Source organism: Clinocottus analis, unplaced genomic scaffold (assembly GCF_023055335.1).
Source record: "Clinocottus analis isolate CAN_PGR_092001 unplaced genomic scaffold, fCliAna1.0.p SCAF_12, whole genome shotgun sequence".
NCBI lineage: Eukaryota > Metazoa > Chordata > Actinopteri > Perciformes > Cottidae > Clinocottus > Clinocottus analis.
The window spans coordinates 2,521,146-2,543,535 of record NW_027175843.1 but is presented as its reverse complement, the minus strand read 5'-3'; the positions used below and the strand labels follow the sequence as shown (position 1 = coordinate 2,543,535).

Below are 22,390 nucleotides of genomic sequence, written 5' to 3'. Positions count from 1 at the left end.
GGCCCTAATCAAAAAGTCCATTTAAATCAAATTTGTGTAAAGCAATTATATATTATTAACATGTCACAGAGAAATCATCTACCATGATCTGCATTCACAGAAACCACCAATCAAAGTATTTAGAATGAATATCGGCCAATAACAATCAGGGGTTGATTGACAGCTCAACAATCCATCATCACGTGACCTCCTGACCGCTGACGACAGTTCAACTTACGTTTTTTCCATCTTCACCAGGATCCCCCTGCAAATAAAGACATACACGTCCTATGAGACACGTTTCAACGTTTCATACTCGTTAACACAATTAAACGGGTCTTATTTGACATTTTGGAGTGAACTGCAGTCTACTAACTGGCTCTCCGTCGGCTCCCGGTGGCCCCTGGGGGCCGGCGGCGCCCGGCGGGCCTCGGGGTCCGGGGCCTCTTGTAGAAACTGAGCCGTCGCTGCTGACCGAGTACTCGGTGGCGACGCCCGGCGGGCCGGGGGGACCGGCCGCTCCGGGTGAGCCGGGTTCTCCCTTCTTCCCTTGGTAGCCAAAGCCTGCGCTGCCCTGCAGATGAAGATGAGGAAGAAGACGAAGATCAAGAAGAAGCTCACAAAAGCGTACAACTTAAGAATGAAGAAGGAACACGGACACCAGTTCCTGATAGAATAACACTAAAAGATAAGATAAGATGAGATAATCCTTCCTTAATCCCTCAGTGGAATAAATAATGTGTATAAAAGTACTTAAAGGTACTGAATATTGCACGTATTACACCAGGTGATGAATTAAAATTAAAATACATGTAGCAAACGTAAAGTAAACTAAAATAGAGTAATAATGCATATTATCCTGGTTCTGTTTGTACAACACAGCTGTAAGACTCAAATCAAAGGATGAGATGATGTGTAACTTAACTAACTTACCTTTACTCCCGTTTCACCTGGTTCCCCCTGAAAAGGAAAAGAAGAAGCAGAGACGAGTCAGAGGCAGCAGGCTTTTCATCGCCGCCACGTTCCACTTAAAACTCTTTAAATGTTTCCACAGACACGAAAATGACAGAACCAGTCAGATGCAGAACACATCTTTTGTTGCTGTACTTTCTATTTTGTTCCTTACGGTCTTTTTATCTTTGTGTCAGATTGAATCTGTGCGTTTTGTTTTGTGTCTATTTGTTAAAGTGCATTATGTTTATGTAAAAGTGCATTATGTTTATGTAAAAGTGCATTATGTTTATGTAAAAGTGCATTATGTTTACGTTGCTCTCAGACAGTACTGACCTCACTTCAGAGGACTTTTTGTTTTACAATTATTGTAGAATCAATGACATTCAGCTCACATAACACACAAATAACTACACATGAACATACATCTTGTCCTCAGAAAACAAAGAAATGTAAACTACAGCATGTGATGAAATGAACAATGGCTTAACATGACATTGCATGGAGGCCCTTAAGGTTTATTTTACGTCCTGTTTCTCTCATCATGTCACTGCAAACTGGATCAGCGTGCATAACAATCTAAAAGGAAGATTTAGATCCAACATTTCACTTCCAGTTATAGTTGATTCATTTGCTTTAAATGTCACTTTAAATGGCTTTTTATTTTCAACAAAGCTGCTCTCTTGTCTTTCTTGGTGCCTCTGCTTTTTAATTTAGTTTTTTTTGCAAATGACGTCTATCTCGGTGTAGTTTTCAGCTGGAATAAAAGTTGAATGAATGAATTTGCGTGTGACATAAGGACGTGTGGCTCCCTCTAGTGTTCCTTTGGGGCATTGTCTGCATACAACAGAATTTACAAAAAAAGACACTTATAAATACAAACAAAGCTAAACTAAAGACAAAGTAACAGGGTGACCTCTATTTACAAAAACAACACATAAAACAGGCACACAATTATCCAAAACCAGAGTAAACATTGTTCCTCTTGGCATTTGGGGCTCCTTGCTCTGGTCCAGCTCGCTCACTGGCCCACTGCGACCTTCACAAGGTCAAACTCCGGCGTCATCACTGCGTCCCGCCCACTTCCCCGCGTGACAGCGACGACTCGTCTCGTACAAGTATTTTGCATCCGAAGTCAAAGTAGATTCCATTTAAAAAAATTTAAAAAAGCGTCCAAACCTTCTCTCCGCGGGCTCCGCCCCGCGAGCCGGAGCCGGCGTCTCCCTTTGGCCCGATTGGACCCCGGTCTCCTTTCAGCCCCGCCTCCCCCCGGTCGCCCTTTTCTCCTCTTCCCCCGGATGGACCTGTGAGCATAAGAGACAGAAGAGTCATTAATGCCCTCGTGAAAAGAACTTTCAAAAAATGATAAATGATCGTATTCCCACGACCAAAACAACACAAAGAGGAAATAAAATGACTTCCTGCTTGTTGGAGCAAGAATCCCAGCGAGCGCTGTGTGTGTGTGACTGTGTGTGTGTGTGTGTGTGTGTGGAGGGGATTTAAAGGCCACGGCGAGGTTTTCTGAGGCGGTACCACCCTCACAGTGCTGCGTGCGCTCGCATCCACATGTGCATCCTCTGGTGCGTGAGCTCCGTTGGGCCTCGACTCTTCTGACGGCGTGACTTTAAGGTCGCTTCCCGAGCCGTGCGGAAAGTCGCACACGTCTGAAGCCGCCGACATGCAGAGCAACGTAATGTGTTCCAGTTCAGGGATTAGAGTTTAGCGATGGAAAAACCGGCTCCCTCTGAAGGGATACACACGGCCGCTGACAACACTAATAACCTCGTACCATAGCACTAGTAGTTATTTTTACGAAATAAAAAGCTTGACCAAAATTGTTTTCTTATGCTGTTTTAATTCTCTTGCTCTCTGAAAGATAACAGCCCTATTTTTCATCCCCATAGCTTATAAATGAATGTGTCCAAAGCATAGCATATAAATAGATGCATGCATTCTCACACGCTTCTATTAAAGTCCACATGAGGTCCTGCAAGAGGAGAACAGATGAGGTCGGCAGCAGAGCATCTGACCAGAGAATATATATATATATATATATATATATATATATATATATATATATATATATATATATATATATATATATATATATATAAAAATATATATATATTTATATATATAAATATATATATATAAATATATATATATATATTTATTTATATATATAAATATATATATATAAATATATATATATATATATTTATATATATAAATATATATATATAAATATATATATATATATATATATTTATATATATATATTTATATATATATATATATATATATATATATATATATATATATATATATATATATATACATATACATACATACATACATACATACAATATGTATACTTTACATTGCAGATAACGCAACCATCAGAAAATAAAACAATTAGATCACTGTCATGCATTCCAAAACCACCAGATGGCGCAAAACACACAATATGCCCCACTGGAATACCATGTGCAGTATGAAATACTATAAACGGATTATAGAGCAGACAATAATCTGTCAACCTTGTCGACTTCACCCCTGGTTGCTTAAAAAAACACAAGCTGCTCTTTGCTGCTCTTTGCTCCAACGTGATGTAATTCACACAGAAAGCAGCATCTTCGCCTGACAATCATCAAGCGCTCGTCACAAATGAGAGCCTTCCAACCTCTGTTGCATTTCTCCTCACGTCCACTAGATGGAGACACGCGTCAGAGTGCGTCCCTCTGCAGCCAGCTGTGACCCGCTCAGTTATGCACATTAAAGCAATATGAATTCTGCAACACCATGCGCCATCACAACCCCCCCAACCGGGAAACCAAGTCACGTGTCACTATGTGGAAGTACAACACATGTTTGCTATCTTGTATATCTTGTATATCTCTGCTATAAATGTATGAAAGGCATAAAGAAAGTACACTAAACTTTGATTTCTGTCCAGTATATACACAGTACTGAGGTGGAAACGTCCGGTTCTTAATGAAATATCTACAGAGGTGTATAGAGGCCCATTTCCAGCAGCTATCAGTGTTCTGATGGTACATTGTGTTTAAGAGACTAATGGATGAGTAGAAAACCCTTGAAAACCCTTGTGCAGTGATGTCACACAGCTGAAAACAGTCCTGCTGGTGAGAGAAGCTATAAAACTGTTCTTCCTTTGAGCTGGTTGAGGATCTGGAGCGTCACATTTGTGGGTTCATTAAACTCTCAAAATGGCCAGAAAAAGAGAACTTCCATGTGAAACTCTCCCGTCTGTTCTTGTTCTTAGAAATGAAGAATATTCCATGCGGGAAATTGCGAAGGAACAGAAAATGTGTCTGGGTGACCCCAAACTTTTGAACGGTAGTGTACATATGACACATAAACAATATTCCCTCTTGTGTAAAATGCGTTAAATAAAATTGCGTGCACATGAACTCACCCGTTTCTCTTGAGACGTCGTCTTTGCTGCTCAGCGGTGGCTGCTGAATGGGCCGGGAAGCTGGAGGAGGAGTCTGCAGGTGAACAATCATGCAACAGAGTTAGATACAGCTATAAAAATACATTTTATAAAGGGCAACGTATTATATTTACTGGAAGCGGCACTAAAATCCTCTCTAGACTTTATGGCTATGTGCAACAGCTATGTACCTGCATGGGAAACAAAAGTAGACATTGTGTTCCCATTGAATCCCAACTGATGTTTATAGTTTGTGCAGCTAAAGCTCTAACCAGCGAGGCCGTTTCCCGGCTCTGCACGAAGCCTTTTAAACGGGGTAAACATGATTGAGTCAACATGTGCACGACAAATCCAAGCACGGAGCGAAAAACCTTTTCATCCGTCCTTTGGCACAATGTCATTGTTTTTTGGGGGGTAATTGCAGTTTACGTGTTTATCGCTGTCGGACATCTCGAAGCCTGGTTGTTGTAAAAACTCTTCTGCACGGGAACAATATGTCGACTCATCACGCTGGTCCAGCGCCGCTGGAGAATGACGTCATCACCCAGAGTCACAGTGACACCCGGGAAACAGCGGTGGAGCTCGCTTACGGCAACCTTTATAAGCATTCGTCTGTGTTATTGTGTGTGTGTGTTTAGGGGTTATTGAGAAGTGGGAGAAAAACACCAGACACACATAGGGATACTAAAAACTCGCTTAAAACACATTGCTGCAACTCCTGTGCCCATTTTTAATCAACTTGCTGAGCTAAACAAAAACAAAAAAGTACAAGGGAAGGTAAGGTGTGATCACATTTTTGCCCGACTTTATGGTCCTTGACCTTTGCTCTGCCTTCATATGATTGCGTTAAATAAGATGCATTGTTTTGCCACAAGAGCTCAAGTTATTCAGAAATGATACATCCATGTTTTTGTGTCTTGGTGGACATGAAGGACAGGTCCATCTGCAGCCTCCCAGCAGTCCTCCTCCATCACTAACCACACAGCAGGACTGAGAGGACAGAAGTTATTGAAGGTCGGAGGAGGTGGGGGGGGGGGTGACAAACTGCCTTTGGGTAAAAGACCCACACACACACAGCCAGTAGCTCATTCTTCACCGGTGACACGCCTCGAATTGTCACCTGTGGAATTCAAGAGAGGAGTGGGATGAGGAATGTGCAGAGGGGGCAACTGAAGGGGGCAACGTGAAGCCGCTGTTGATAATTAACCAGTTTCCTTTTCTGAGGAATTCTCCCCACGGTGTTGCACGCCGCTGGCTATGCTAAGAATTTGTACCGGGCCGCTAGTGACGGCTCTAAGTTGATATATGTATTAATGTGATAAAGAATACCCCGCTTGTTCACTCCTTTACTTATCCATCATAGCTGGGGTTGAAGGGTGGGAGGCTCCGATCTTGAGAACATCGTGTTGATGGATTTGAACCACATGACCCCCTGAATGTAAGAGCAGGTATGCAGCTCCCTCGACTACGAAGGTATTCCACCTCTGGAACAGTGTATGCTTCTTTCTTTTCTTCTTTTCTTCTCTCCGTTCATGTCCTATGAAGTATTGCAGAGAGAACTCACTGGATCTTTTTAGTTTTTGGGGCTCTCAGGGTGAAATAATTTTTTTTTTTTTGCCTCTCGTGTGTTTGACTCCTATTGGCTTTTGCATTGTGAAATTGAATCTGGTTTTGGTGAAAAGAAAGTAAAAGAAACAAACAAGTATTTTCCTTTTTCCTCATACATTGCTGCCTTTGATTAAGACTTAAATGCAGATTATGCCTGTCAGCCAATCACAGAGCTACTATAAATTAAGAGGCGAAGGCTCCTTCAACACTCCGTCTAACTATTGCAAAATCAGCGTAGCTGCCAGATATCACAGCAACAATCAGTTTCCGAGTTAGCTCAAACCAAACCTGGTCAAGATGTCTGTTCTAATGCGTTTCACTAATTACTCAAGAGAGCGACATTCAGTAGAGCAGGTTTCAATAGTCAAGGGTCACCGAGTCAAGCCTCCTCAGCCTTCAAGTCTCAAGTCCGGTCGAGTCTTCAGGCCCTCAGGGTCTCAGGTAGGTTTGAGTCTTACGGCAGACGAGTCGCCAGCCTGCATCTCTGAGAAGAGTATAACCCTTCATACGATGGATGTGTTCAAACTGCTCATCCGAACTCCGCGGTCCTTTCAACCTGAAAGCGACGACTTGCGTCACGTGCGGCTGGAAGAAAAGCTCTTGAAACGTTTCCTCTTTTGGGTTTCACGCTCGAAGGAAACACCGGCGGTGACACGGCTTCGGGTGACTGACTAGCTCCCGCTATCTATCACGCCGAATTCCAGGATGACAAAATGGAAAGTTTCACTCGTACGACTCTCCCCGTCTGAGCCCTCGTCTCTGCCCGGACTTGCCTTAATTGCAGCGGGCGGACAGTGTAGCTTCTGTCAACAGACATCGGACGGGAAAAAAAAAAAAAAACCTCGGCAGGTAGGCATTTAGATGCCAGCTGCTACACGTGACATCACATTGCATACTGCAGGATAAAAGCCTACTGAACAGATGGAAAAGCCCCTTGTAAAAAGTTGCTTGTACACAAGCGGTCACGTTGAAGAGACTTCCGACTCCTGGCCCTGCCCGTCTCCTGCTCTGACTTTCTTTCCACCTCAGTCAGTTGCTGCTGATAGAGAAACCAGTCAGAATAACAAAAGCCTTGAGGCAGGGGGAGTACGAGGGGGTGTGGGGGCTCTGACTTGGATCCGATCGAGTCCAAATTGACATCTGGTTTTTCTAACTCTCCACTGTAATTGGGAGTGGGAGTGCGCGCACGCAACAGAGGTGCGGGGCTGCTGATGGAGGCTGTGCTGCATTGCAGCCTACGTCTTTTGAAGGGTGGGGAGGCTGTGGGTGGGTGTCTGCAGAATCTCATTGTGTGTGTGTGTGTGAGGGAGAGACAGAGAGCAGAAGACAGAAAGACATAGTGGCAAACGGAGAGATGGGGGAGAGCGCCGTAAGATACAAGAAAAACGATGGAGGGGAATAATAACGAGAGAGCGAAAGGGAAAAGGTGAAGTGCATGCTGGGGAGGAGACGAGCATCTGTCAGTCCTACAATGTCTGATATGGTAGGCCTTTGCCCAGGTGATGAGTCTACAGATACAGGAAACACACGCCTCACCTGACACCAGGTAAAATCACTGCATACCGTTCATGCTGGAAAAAAATGTGCTAAACATTCAAAGCCGGACATCCTTCTTGCTGACCCCACTTTCTGTTTTAGAGGAACGTTATTAACTCTGGAATTCTAGGTTTTAACTCCCCAAAGTCATGTCCCTCTCTCGTCTGACAAGAGGAAACTCTCCATTTTAAAAAGCCTTTTGTCCCCAGATCTATAAGACAGAAGCGGCTCAATTTCCAGACGTCAACTCAGCAGTTTTTAAATCTCTCTCGTGAGGGATGAGCGTTCACCAACGCATGGCGAGAAACTCGAGACATCAGTGGTAAATATCCAACACTGGGATGATGACTCGGTTCGCAGAAGCAAAAGGAATAATCTTTGTCGGCCAGGTTCGCGTGTCTGGCTGTTTTGAAACCTCTTCAGGGACTACAGTATTCTTAGTTCTTCTTCTCAATGCCTCATACCTCCATGTATAGTTTTACACAACTTCCCAGTGAGAACATGGTAGACCAAACCCATAATGTGTTAATATCATGTACCAAGAAGAATGAGAGCAGCGAAATAGCTGCAAGGAACAGTACTGTTAATAATGAGCGCTTGAATGATGGAGGAAAAGAAACGTCAGCAGGTAAAAATGATCAAACCTTTGTTGCAATTTAAAGAGCAAAATAATAAATACAAGGTTGTTCCATACCGTTCTATGTTTCTCCCCGGTTGCCTGTGAGTGTCTGGTTTCTTCATAGCCGCTTCCTTCCCCTGAAGGCTGGGGAGACCAATCAGATAGTTTCAGTTGTGTCTCCAAGATGTTTTACACACAGTGCACGGACAATTAAAAACCTGCCACAGCTGGAAAAGTTATTTTAAATGCCAGTTCATGAACTCTGCGTAAAGGGTGGTCATATTCAAAAGGAATGTAGCTGTTTAGTCATCATGGTTTTATTGAATATGCGTACAGTATGTTTTTCATTTTACTGATTTACTGCCCTCGGATTCAGAGCTTCTTGCTAACGCTGAAACCTTAAAAGTGTCCCTAGAGCAGCTGTGTGAGGTTAGCATTTTAGATAAAAGACACTTCCTGAAGTCGCAAACCTGTCATTTTCACTCGGAATGTGATTCTCCCGTCTAATCCAAAACAACATCTAAAAGGACTTGACGACAACAAGCGAGCGGTACAAGCTTGAACGTTGTTCTGTCGGTGAGGTCGAGGTTCTGGTGGTCTCTCAGCGAGCGCAGCAGCTGCGCAGGCAACGTTTCACCGAATAACAATGAATGCTGCTGGTGGGCTGCAGCGAGGCACCTGTGTTTGTGTGTGGGTGGTCGGGGTCAGCGCTGAAAAGGCCGCTACCTGTTACGGATTCACTAATGCTAATAATTTAGTACTTAAACGGATGTGCACAGGCTTCCCCCCTGATGCAATGGCCAAGCCGCCAGAAGGATTCTTAGTAATAGTCTATTTGAAACCACGGGTCCCTGATTTCTTCTTCTTTTTCTTGCTAGCAGGCGACCAACAATTCTGTCAGATGCTAGCAGATTTCATCAGCTGCAGCTAGTTAACCAATTAGCTTAATGTTAGCTCCATGACTGGGTTAAAAGCATTTCCAGCTGACTCTTTTTAAGATGCTAATCATATACAGGGGGGTTTAACGATATACACGATGGCTGGAGATCTATGCTAACATTAGCATGACAGCATCCAGGACCGGCTTCCCCACAGTGAAGAACCAGGCCACAGAGGCTGTGCTAGACGTGAAACAGGTCTTTCTTTTCTGGCCCGTAACCCGTAGATGACATTATCACACAAGAGACTGTCGATTTGGAAGCCTTGAATTTGGCATTTTGGCCATCGCCATCTTGGTTTTGGACTGTAGCCATTTTGGTTTTTGGCCGTCGCCATCTTGTTTTGTTTATTAAGTGACAGAAGAAGGTGGAGCACAAATAATTTTCATAAACTAAGGGTTAAAGATTCAACACGGATGAAACCCAGTATTAAATTAACATCATACTGTATTAAAAAAGACTTGAAACTAGCGATTGAGACACACAAACTACTTTTTTAAATGTTTACTGAGATGAAAAATCAAGTGAAAAGTAGGGTAAATCACACACTTCTACACAATCTGTCTCAGTTTCATCTCATGTCAGGTATCTTCAACATATGATTAGATGTAATTTACCATATCAGAGTCGTCTTCATCGTCTTCACAGAGCCTCTTAGCAGCACGGGGGTCTCCAACCAACCTCAGCTCACCAATCACCCCCTGTCACAAGAACAAAAAGAATTAGATCCGCACTTGTTCTCAGACACACACACACACACACACACCATATGTCTTACTTTCAACGTACAAATATGCTTATCTTATCTTCTATATTTCAAGGAATTCCCCATTTCCGCGAAATCAGAGGGTCTATTGATGTCTCCACTCTTAGCGTCGGCCTGTGAAGTGCCACTATCTTTGCCCCCACACACACACATAATCTGATACATGTTCCCACACAGGATAGTTGCGCAGATAGCATGAATGCTATCTGACGGCCTATCAAAGGGCCATTAGGTCTGAATGAACAGGCGGCTTCTCTGCTGTCGAGTTATTTGAAGTCGACTCCTCGGGACAGATTTATGTCCTGAGAAAAAAAGTCAAATGGATTTTTTCGAGAGAACTTTGAAGATAAACAGCAAAGGCTCTATGACATTGAAACTATGTCCCCACACAGTCTTTTTTTTGTAACTTGCACAATGTTTAGTCGACGTGTCATGGTCTTTTCCTAAGAAATTGCAGGACTAAACTGTCATCATCAGTGATGGATAATACAGAAATGGGACATCCACTAAACAAATCCAGTTTCAGAATGGAATTTTCCATTTTATAAATACATAAAGTAAATATTTAGAGGCCAAATAATCCCTCCAAGTCTTGATTTGATTGGAGAATTTAAATTCGCAAGACCTTTCCATGCTCGGGTCAACACATGGCATGAGACCAATATGTCCTGAAAGAAGGGTTAAATTCCTTTTTCTTTTTTCAAATTAGCAGTTGGTAATACATCTTTCTGACAAAATCTCAGACTACAAGGAAATACCTGACTTGTGAAATGAAATAATAAGAAATGCTTGAACCATGTGAAGCAGATTTACAACATAGTTTACAGTTAATCAAGCAGCTGCAATAAAACATGAATTAAGCAAATGTTACAGGTGGGGGAACACTAAAAACCTTATCTCTAGGGCTAGCAGCCGAAATTTGACATATTTTGTAGTTTAAATATCTGTCAATGTCTTTATAATGTGCAAATATAATACTTGTTTTTAAAATATACTCTTAAGCAGTGGATGGAATGGAAAGAACATCCCCGAATATGCCCCTTTTATTTGGCTCGACTGTAAAAGGGCCTGTGCCCCCATGGCTTCAGTCTTATTAACACAACAGGGAGTTCACATGGGTCCATATAAGCAGCCAGACTTCATACTTGTTCACGCCAAACACTGAAAACGGCAAAGAAAAGCATCATCGCCGTGTTGAAGGGGAACTCAGAGAGAAGAAAGGTCGTGTCAGGATGCCGATAAAAGTCAGTGAAAAAGCTTCCATCTTTTAAGTGTCACATTTCTTAAAGAAAAATAAAACATGTTTTGCATGAATTATTAAAAGATATCTCCACACCCTCAAGGGACCTGGATTGCATTCACAGGTGTAACTTCAAAGGCACTTTTATATCTGGGATTATGATTGTTAAACTGTTACTAGAGTCCGAATAGTAAACTCCCTCCAGATTGTAAGTGAATAATGAACCATAAAACAATCAGCTAATAGCTCTCAAGTATATAAATAACTTAAGCAAGAGTGTCTGGAAAAAATAATTGCGTGTCAACGCCTGCAGCAGTTGCATGTTTGGTCCGAGCAGGTAGCCGTAGGTGTACGACTTTAACCCTTTAACAGCCAAGGTCAACAGTTGTTGCGGTCAACTGCGGGGATTTACAGCGGTCAAATGACTGAAGTTAATTACAGCCCGACTGTGAGGTCATCCAATTATTTGCCGTCTACGCTCGAGAAGATGGAGAAGCGGCTCAGACGCTTAATGTTGCGGTTGAGAGCTGTCCAATTTGAGCAAATCAAATCATACGAGTTATTCAGGCCGAGATGTTCCACGTGACCGACGGTGGAAAGTCCAAACACGATGCTACGCACTTCACGCCGCGGGAGTCTCGTCTCTTCACGGTTGGACTCGGTTCTAGACAGAAGTGTGTGGGCTGTACAATAATTAGTCTGACTAACTGACAGGAGCAGAACAATAAAGACTGTCTTCTCGTGCGTACAGTATATCTATTCAACGTCATGTCGCCCTTATTATCTTTTCTGATTTCTTGGGCTTCAATATTGTCTTGTACACACCAGAAACTTGTCAGGATCGGCTCCTCCCGCTTGCCCGACGAAGACCCCGGCGCCGGTCTGCAGCTCCATCTCGTCCGGCGACCTCTCGAGTCGCATCACCTGAGGCTCCGTCCCACAGTTGAGGTAGAACTTCACCGTGTCGTCACTCACGGCGATGGAAAAACGAGTCCAGGTGTCCGTCATGGCGGGCACGGGGAACCTGGCCGCCTCGTACGAGGTCTGCGAGTCCGGCTCCGTGTAGTACAGGATGATGTTCTGGTTGCCGGCCTGCACCGGCGACAGTTTGACGCCCACGTACATGATCTTCTGCGCGGCGTCCGTGACGGAGAAGACGACGCCGCCGCGTTCGCTGGTGGGCTTCAAGTTGAAGTCGAGGGCGAAGTCCCGGTAGAACGGGCTCGGCAGGTGCGCGCGGGCCAGCTGGCCCGTGTTGGAGTCGGGGCCGAAGACATAGCTGGGCCTGTCGTCGGGCCCGTAGACCCGGGTGATGGTATTTGGGGGAGGATCCCCAATCAGCTGTTGCAGGGAGACCCCAGTGTCTTCTGGAGGGGGAGAAAAAAAGGATGTGAGGCCACAACACGCATGGAACAATGCTGGAGGTTAGAAGAGAGGGCTGCATGGCAGGGTACACAATGTTAGAGGCTCTATTAGGCAGCTGGGGGTTGACTCAAAGTGAATGTGAAGAGATGCATGATGGATGCAGGAACAACTGCTATTACTTGCATAGGTCCGAAGTCTTTGTTGCACGAGGAAAAAAAAAAGAAAACAGCATAATCAATCTTTATTGTCCCGCTCTATTGTATTTAACTGAAAACTGTATAAGCCTTATTATTTAATGCAGTGATAGAGTATGAAACAGAGGTGTCTATAGAGCGCTATAGCTCCTACATGTGAAAACTCTGTGGCAGAAAATTGCATCAGCAGAGCAAAATTATAACAAGCAAATCTTGCGAATTTAAAAAAAAAAAGTAGAAACATTTCATAATATCAATACATCTAGTATGTGTAGAATAGGCAAAATATTGATGTAGATGTCATGCATACATTCCTGACAATACAAAACAAATAAGAAATCTTCCGACACTTGTGTGACATCTGCTGAATGTCGCCGCTCTGGGACACCCAGCGACCAACAGCTGGGCCTCCGGCATAGCTTTGCTCACTCTTCCATCTCCCCGGGTGACTCCGGCGAGGTCGCTGCATAATGATTGGACCCGTTTAGGACATTTTTTAAAAAAGGAGACAGAGAGCGATGGGTTCACATCACGGTGCCGATGTTTTACCAGCATCAAACTCCAGACGTCACCTTTTTTTAAAGGCTTTGATCAAAAAAATAACGTTTCCTCGCGTGAAAAGAGAAATCACTGTTTTGGGAGAAGACGACGTTGTTTCTGGTGCTTTGAAGAAATGCTTTGGTTCACCACCTGGTGACTCATGTGCCTGCTTCGTCGCCCGGTTCAAAGCATCCCCCACTGGAGATCAGTGGGGTCTGCAGTCGGCTTTGTTTGAGCTCAAACACATGAGATGTTTAGCTGAACCCGAGACGTGCTTTCTGCTGAACGTCCATAAACACAGGGGTTTTTCTGCACGCCGTCTGAGAACTGAAGATGCTTTCATTTGCATCTGAGCAAACAGAGAACCCAGTCACACTGGAGCAGGGAAGCAATAAAAATACTTTCCAGTAGTAAATATGAAGTTCCTCTCTGCACCGATCAGATGGACGTTTGTGGAGAAGATGCACATTTGAATATGTGACCAGAAAACATCGATAAATATATAAATATGTGCTGCATTAGTGGACGAAATAAACGCAACTCTTACTTTTCAAAACAAAATAATGGTGGAAAATCTAATAACATATATCCAATGTAGAAAGCTAAAAAACTAATAAAAATAGAACATCTGTCGACTGAATATTTACTTATGTTACATGCTGTGACTTCATGTCATGATCATACTTGGACATTGTAGCAATGTTGTAGCAATGCATAGTGTATAAGGATACAACGAGCAATACTATTATCATATTTTATCATTTTTATCATAGCAATACCGTTATATCTTTTATATGTTGTGCCTTATTTTTTATGAATTTATCTTTTATCTTAAGTTTATTATAATTCTATGTTAGGAGGACCGAGCAAAATAAGCTTTTTATTGTCTCGAATAACTGTTATCTGTGCATATGACAGTAAAAACATCTTGAATTATATAAGACACTAAAAAAATTGTATATATAACTTGATAAAAATTCTAATTTTTAAATGCTGATACAAGCAAGACCTGATCGGAGAAAAAGACATTTTCTATCTAAATTAGAAAGCGTTCATCATGAAATGTCGGCCGCAGACGGACATGAAGATGAGTGTCCGCTTCAGAGCTGCTCCAGGAGACTGGGAGTCCTCGACTGCAGTTAACAGCTCACTCATTTATGAGTGATGAAGTCAGAGGGAGAAACCTGGAGGGTCTCTAGCAGTGAGCCTGTGCTCACACGCCTGAACCCGGCGCCCTCTTACGCGCACCACCTTTGCCAGAGTCTGGTTGAAAAACGCTAAACTTTGTAGTAATCCAGCGGTGGAATCCATTACGTGGGAAAGCACGCCACTTCAAAATGCTGATGGGTGCTGAAGCTGACGCGTGAGGAAATCTTTTAAAGCAGAAACGCTCCATAACCGAGCACGTCCTTTGTACCGAGGTATGCCGCCGCCGGCTGCGACTCACTTTGCTTCAACAACTTGAAAGTTCATCAAAGAAAACGCGCAATTTGTGAACCGCACATTAGCGGATGGTCGTGACGATCCATTAGATTTGTATGCAGATCAAACTTCAAGGTCTGGAATGTGAGGTCTCTCAAAGAGGGTCTGGTTGTCTACCCCCGCTCACGCAGAGATGGTCATACATGCTTCAAACGTCTGATTTTCTTACGCATTCGCCGAATGAGCAGCTGACATCCTCACACGTGCACACGGCTTCCCAAACCCCTCAATACCAAAAACACATAATAGTCGCCACTCAGGTCGGATCAGATGTACACTCTTCTGAATTATTTAAAAAAAAATAAGACATTTTTCTGAACCAGACGATCAAAAAATGTCCAATCTTGGACTCCTGGTATAGTTGTGCCAGAAAATAACTTAAAAAATAGCTTGGACGAGTAAATAAAGACAGTTTGGTCACTGGATCTAAAGTAGTATAAAAGGTTTGACCTGCAAAAGAATGCTTTGGCTAAAGTCTGTTCAATGAGCCTGCATTGTCAGCAAAGGGCCAGTCAATCCTTCTCAGAGATCAAAAATTACTGGGGGAAAAACATTAGCATTTTAAGTGCAATCTCAATTCAGGTTCCCCAAACGGCTTTTGTTAACCGATGACAGTTTCAAGACCAACCGGGAAGAGAAAAGGTCTGCTGGTGAATGGAGCGGTTCTGGGGTTTATGGCGCTAGTTTGTCTTGTCGAGCCGGCGGCTTACTGACGAGGAACGCGGCTCTTTTTTTAAATTTTTTTTTTACATTTCACAACATTCCTGACCGGGGTACCAGAGTGTGTGATACCCTGTTGATAAAGCTGTATATACAGCGTGAGGCTGTGTATACAGCTTTGGGAAGTACAGGATCCCGGGTAATCCATGGGAAAACATTTGAACATCTGGACAGTCCCAGAAAACTTTGGCGGTTTCCCCGACGACGCTCCATCACCATTTAAAACATCCCTTGAGGCCTGCTGACAAGGGCAGTGATCTCTCCACTCCCTCTGCAACAAAAAAAAAAAGCTCGTCAGTTGTCCGACCTGAGTGTCTGTCAGAGTTCAACTCTGGAGACGTGAAAATTACCATCCCACGATTGTTCAAAAAAGAAGCATAAACTATGTCTGTCAGACAGCTGATTTAAAAGTGAAGTCAATTAAATTTGGCACACATTATGCTGGTTGTGTTTGCTTTCTGCTTAATTGATTCCTGTTTGATCCTCGTTCCAATGTACGTCTGCTCACACGGCTAAAGGAAGCCATTTGCAATGCTTATAAAATTAGATCAACGTCAAGTACTTGGTTGAATCCATTTTATCTGTATACACTAAGGTTTGGTTTTTAATGAAATATCTACAGAGATGTATCGAGGCCCATTTCCAGCAGCTATCAGTGTTCTGATGGTACATTGTGTTTGATCATCGCCTTAGAAGACTAATGGATGGGTATAAAACCCTTGAAAACCTTTGTGCAGTGATGTCACACAACTGAAAACAGTCCTGCTGGTGAGAGAAGCTATAAAACTGTTCTTCCTTTGAGCTGGTTGAGGATCTGGAGCATCACATTTGTGGGTTCATTAAACTCTCAAAATGGCCAGAAAAAGAAAACTTTCAAATGAAACTCTCCAGTCTGTTCTTGTTCTTAGAAATGAAGAATATTCTATGAGAGAACTTAAAAAGAAAATGTGTCTGGGTGACCCCAAACTTTTGAACTGTAGTGTAAATAAGCATGATTGATTTTTCCCAACATGGGTGCACAATCAGCTCTGCAGCACCTTCATAAATGTATCTCCTGCAAGGAGATACAGTACCATGATTACTACTCACAAACTACATAAACAATAACAACATATATAGTGGCTTAACTACTCTTCAACCGCTTTATAACCAACACCAGGTTCCACGACAAGGAAGATGAACATCACTAAATTGAAGAAGAGGAAAGAAGAAAAGAACACAGGATGTTTTGAATATGAACATCCTGGATCACTGGTCCTTTCTTTCTGCAGAGGACATGATGTGAGCCCCGGGGCAGACTGTGCGGTATCATTAACCTGATGATGCAGAATGCTCAGAAAAAGATGTCAAACCAAAAAACCCACATCACAGTCCAGGAAGAACATGTTGTGTCGGCTTGCCGCAAAGATTCAGCTGTGATTCTCAAACCACAGAGAGGAAGATGGGCCCCACCGCAAGCTGTGCACTTCCCTCTTAAGGGCAGGGAGTAATATGATACTGTTCAACTGCTCTACCTGTAAGTGAGGAACACTTACAGTCAATGTGCAGGGAGTAAACGAACTCCTTGCCACCTGCCGCTAAGCGTCATAAATATGTCTTTTTGGGAATGGGGCTCATTAGATAATGCTAAAACGGCAGCACTTCCCTTAAGAAACGGCTAAAAACATTTTTAAGAGTGTCAGAATGGAGACATCCCTGAGCTTCAGTACTGATTTTTGCAACACTGCCTTATCCGTTGTCGTTTTGTACCAGGGCAGCAGAAACTGGAGTGGGGAAGAGTTGGGGGGGGGGGGGGGTCAATGAGTTTCCGGCATCAAATGAAGTCGGTCTACACTGTGCCCATAATTGGACCCCTCCCGAGAGCCGACTCAAAACGAATCCCTGGCAAGCAGCGAGCTGAAGATCTCCAGCCAGCTTTGGGCCGTCCCGTCACGGGACACACTGTCAATCTCGGCTCAACTGAACCTTTGGACTACAAATCAGTGTCAAGCCGCTAAAACATTGACTAAATGTGCACATAAAGACACAGTGTACATCTTCAAAAGGAAATTGCCCTTTTCATGTTTTTGGACCAGGGACAGGAATCACTTCAATTAAAAAAAAAATGAATAAGCCTCAACTGTCACAGGAGTAATGGTGCTGCTCATACAGGATATAGTAAATTGCGGTCGACCTCTCGACCCTGATATGAATGACCGCTCATCTTTCAAGCAGGAGACTGGTAACCATGGAAAACATCATTAAAAGAGGCTATTGTGCCCCAACAATCCTGTCTTGCCCCCCATGGTAAAAGGACCACATCTGACATATTTCGTACAATGTTGCCATGCACACACTGATATCTCTGCGATCTTCCCACAGTGATCCCACACACACATCTGGAGGCTGTATTTTTTTGTGTATAAGCTGTTCCCTTATGTTTCTTGCCACATGCCTAGGGGCCCTTAACTTTAATTCCATGCAAAATACCGACTCGGAATGACGTGTATATCATAAGGCATTCTTCCGTGACAGGTCATAGTTAAATGATGCATAGGAGTGGGGTGGTATTAAGTATGATGTGAGTGCCCTCCTCCCATACATCAAGCACACAGAGCAGCAGATAGTGGAAAGCGTGTGCAGCTTCCCAGACTCTGCACAGGATGGCTCTGATCAGTGAATCTGAAAAGGTCAAAGGACTTGTGCGAGGGAGGATGCAGTGGAAAACAGTACCAGGTTAAAAGTAATTGGGCCAATACACTGGGAAATACATTTACAGAGCTTTGTAACATATTGTCTTGGCGATGTATGTGTAACATTAAATCAGCCAAAGCCCACCAACCTGTTAACTGGGTTCAAACATTTACTCGCACGGCCCTTAGAGTAAAACGTTGGCGTTCAGCCCGTGAGGCATTTTGTTAAACCAGGTGAAGTTAGATAGCTAGACAACATCTAATTGATCAGTTGATGAGGTATCTTCAGTATATGGGAGCAAAGATTCCTCTCAATAGCAAAGTAACTTTTCAGCCTCACTTAATTAATAACCAGCAAGCACTGTTTTTAAGATTGCTGCATTTAAATGATCCCAGATGATCCAATAATGGTTTAGAGTAACAGAAAGCACTCAGTCATACCTTGAGGGTACTCTTAACAGGTGATATGCAAACAGGCTCGTCTTTGTGGTGAACCAGCTTCTGGAGAGCCTATAAAAGCTGTCCTTGGGTTGTAAAGATGGCGACGAGATCGTACCTTTTCATTTGCCTCAGGTTGCAAATAGCTAAGTCGGAGCCGCTGTTTGTAAAAGGCCAGTACGTACATCTTGACCTTTTTTGTTTCTTCTTTTATCAGACACAAAATAAAGAGCAGTTAAAAACTTCGCACTGAACACTCGTATCAAGCAATTGAAGTGCAAAGCTATGCAGCGAGAGTCAGGAACGCTTAAACTACACATATGTGGCATTTACAAAAAACACAACACATATACACCTTATCCTTGCTTCAACACGAGCCGATAATGTGGAAAAGCCGGGCACACCAACACGTAGAAAGTTCAAACAACACAAACAAATCCAAATCTATTCGAGCCGAGATGCATCACTTAGTTCTGGAACCAGGGATATCTTGTCCACTTATGTCTGTCAACGAAGCAAGCTGTCAAACAGATAGCGACGCTGTAAAAAGACAAAGTCTTGAACTCCCAGTGATATGAAGTGGATGTGGAGGACACGGCTGTAAAGCCAGGAAAAGGAATTAGTCTTTAAAAATGTTCTGGATTTAAGGCTCGCTTAGAGAAACAGATATTCTCTTATTCAACTGATTGAATTTTTAGCCTAATCTACTAGTTTGCTATAATTCGTAGAACCTTACTGATCTTTATTTGACCTCCCAGCTCTTACACTGCCGTTTAAAAAATACATTTCAAACGACAAATTCGCTGTTGTGGTATTTATCATATTTAATAAATTCAATTCAGTTGTTAAAATGTTTTAACAACTTTCCACAGTTGTAAAAGGTTGACGTCCCACTGAAAGCCATTGATGTAGGCATGACTGCTTACCATGCAAGACTGCTTACCATGCACCACAACCTAATCTGTCTATTTCTGGACAGACAAACGCAGATCAAGCTGCCTGCAAGTTACTTGCTGTCAAAAAAAGACATGCAATTCTACATGCCACAATTATCTACAGTGATTCATGCACAAGTTGTCTACAGAAGACATGCCTCCCTTTATGCAATCCTCAGCTGTATTAAGGATGAACGAATGGGCATATGGCTGAAAAAAAAAGCTATTTGATTAGTACTAAGAATAATTATGAATAGAAACAAAACGCAATTCTTTTTCCATCGTGTTTTCTGAAATTAGTACAATCTGTATTTAGTAACTATCGTTAAAATTAAATTTGAAGATTCTTTGAATTCACATTTCATTTTATTGACATGCATAGATTACAGAAATATACAACTTACCTACAAAAGCATGTAAACTCCCTCTGAGCAAAATGGTAATGACCCATAAACCCACTGTACTCTGTGTGTGTGTGTGTGTCTGTGTGTGTTATAATGACCTTCAAGTCACATGCGGTCCAAAGGACAAGGAAAACACAGACATGCAACAATGTAAGGAGGTCTGGCTCCATGCTTGTTAGACTTTAGCCAGAATTTTTACCTTTCAACATCAGGACAAACAAACTGGAGGCATACTTATTGTTTTGCTATGCATGGGAATCAAGATATTGTTAATGTCTTTGACATTTTTTGGGGTGGGTATCGGTTATTGGGAATTGGGAGGAAACACCAGACATACTGGGGAGTATGGATACTGAAAACTGGTTCAAAATGAATCTCAAAAAACTAGGATTCATTTGAACCAGTGGTTACCTTTCTGGTTACTAACTGACAAGCACCGATACCCATCATCCTCCTCGTCTGGCAGAGTGTGGCACTCCACGGGGAGGCGTCCCTCATCCAGGAGTGACCAGCAACTGTCGCGCAAGACTTCGCAGAAACTCCGGCAAGGCAACATCGTCAGCGGGACCCCAGAGCTGCACTTTGGTACCAAGAGCAGGCAGAAAAACCACTCCAAACTATGGTGGCAAGGTGACTTCAACAGCCACGCCCATTCGTTTAGGAGCGCCTGGACTTCCTCCACGCTGCTCTGGTTGAGGTAATTGGGCACAACAAACCTTTCCCCAACCATGGAGGAGCAGAAAGGGAGAGCAGTATCCAGCAGCAAACATTCAGGGGATTTTCGGCTAAGCGCTGCTTTAGCTACTTCTGTGTGGCTTTCTGCTGGTGCCCACCCACTAACAGTCGTCTGTCTAATTACAGTTGCTTGGCTGGGCTCTTGCTTGTTTACTGATGATTGGGTAGCATCTAAGTTTTGGTCCATTTTGCCGTTTACTTTCTGGCTAGTTTCTGATGCTGGACTGGGGACTTGAAATTGGGCAGCGACGGGTATTGAGGTAGTATCTGGTTTCCTGCTAGTTGTCTGTGATTGGGTAAAAAAAAATATTGAGGTAGTAATTGGTGTTTTGGTTGTAGAAGGTGCCTGGCTAGCAAATGAATCGTGTCTAGTCTGTAACACTTGGTTAGATAAAGTTTGCTGGTTTGCTGTTAAGTCACCAGCTGGTGACAGACTAACGTCCACTAGTTGGTTGTCCTTAGGTTCCTGGGTAATCTCTACAGAGTTGTTGCCTACAATTGGGGTTAGTAAATATCCTTGGGTAGATATTTCTAGAGAATGATTTGTCAGATTAAAGTCATTAGCGTTCCAACTAGAACTACTGTGAAGTTTGCTATTTACTTTTGTATTGATGCCAGAAAAATCTATCTCATCTGTGCTGTGATTAGTCACCCAGGCACGATTTTGCAATTTCATCTCAGTTGTTTGCGACGCTGCACTGCCTTCACTATCTAACCCCATATGATCAGTGGGCTTTACTACTTCTTGATGGTTTTCCTCAGAAAACACCTGCCTTTCAAAGTTTGCGGTTGCAGATTCAGATTCAGATATGAATCCAGAGCCAGACCAAACACCTGACCCACTGCCTGAAGCCAAATCAGACTCAAGCCCAGATCCAAGTCCTGAAGCGTCTTCTGCAAACCGCAAACGATCAGATCCTCCAGAGCCCCTACCCTTAAGAGAAGATGTGCCATTACCAGGTTTGCGTATGCGAGATGAAATCCCCGCTGTTTCCTTTTCTGATTCACGCTCATGCTCCGGTTGCGTTGTAGGCATTAGAGTGGCCAGTCGAGGTCCTTCAGTGGTCGCATCCCAAGCCTGCACAATGTTCTGGACCCCGTGTCCCTCGTCAATGATCTCCGCTCCGACACTTGCAAGATTGTCTGACGGTGGCTCTCCGCTACCTGCTGGAGTGCCAGACCCCTCGTGGTCCACTGTTGGGGGGAAAGTTGTAGTGCCAGTCCAGTCCCAGAACCAGGCATCAGAGTGGACCACCCACAGGGTCAACAAAAACAAAACTGTGAACTGGGTCCTCATTTTAGGCATCATATCAAGTCTTGACCACGTCCACCAACTTGATCAGGCTCCCAGACTGAACTGTGTCATGTCCACACTGCCACTACACTCCTCACACACACACACTTTTCAGCTCTGTCTCCACACACACTCCACTCGGCAGAGAGCAAAAGTGAAGAGGAGTGTCCCATTGAAAAGAATAAAAGGGGGAGAGCAGGAGGAGGTGCCCTCCGTATTGGCTGCCCTGGCAATATTTCCTCTCCCAACTCCTCCTTCTGCTTTTGTCACAGCAGTGAAAAGCGATCTCTCCTGCTGACTGATACCTTAGAATTACGGCAGCTTTGCCTTTCAGTGTACAATACTGATGCTTTCAGTGTTTTACAGAGAAGGGCAATTTGTTCCCCTTGACTCGTTCTCTTTGTTAAAACATGATAATGGGGGAAACTACAGATCTAGCTTAAAAAAACAACAACTGCAAACTGTGAAACTATACAGTGAGAGCAAAATGTGTGCTGGTGAGATTTGATGATTTCAACAA

The 22,390-nt window shown here is 43.3% G+C and overlaps 1 protein-coding gene across 1 annotated transcript in view; it reads right to left on the bottom strand.

Annotated features, from left to right (window-relative positions):
- col18a1a (collagen type XVIII alpha 1 chain a) overlaps nt 1-21,873 on the bottom strand; it is a 37,228-nt gene extending 15,355 nt beyond the window's left edge. The window contains exons 1-9 of the mRNA XM_068572747.1: nt 21,534-21,873; nt 11,917-12,458; nt 9,703-9,786; nt 8,223-8,291; nt 4,367-4,439; nt 2,110-2,234; nt 913-939; nt 356-553; nt 218-244 (exon numbers count right to left, since the gene is read on the bottom strand). Of these exons, the coding sequence (XP_068428848.1) occupies nt 218-244; nt 356-553; nt 913-939; nt 2,110-2,234; nt 4,367-4,439; nt 8,223-8,291; nt 9,703-9,786; nt 11,917-12,458; nt 21,534-21,873 (1,485 nt within the window). The remainder of the gene's footprint in view (nt 1-217; nt 245-355; nt 554-912; nt 940-2,109; nt 2,235-4,366; nt 4,440-8,222; nt 8,292-9,702; nt 9,787-11,916; nt 12,459-21,533) is intronic.
- Nucleotides 21,874-22,390: the final 517 nt, after the last annotated feature.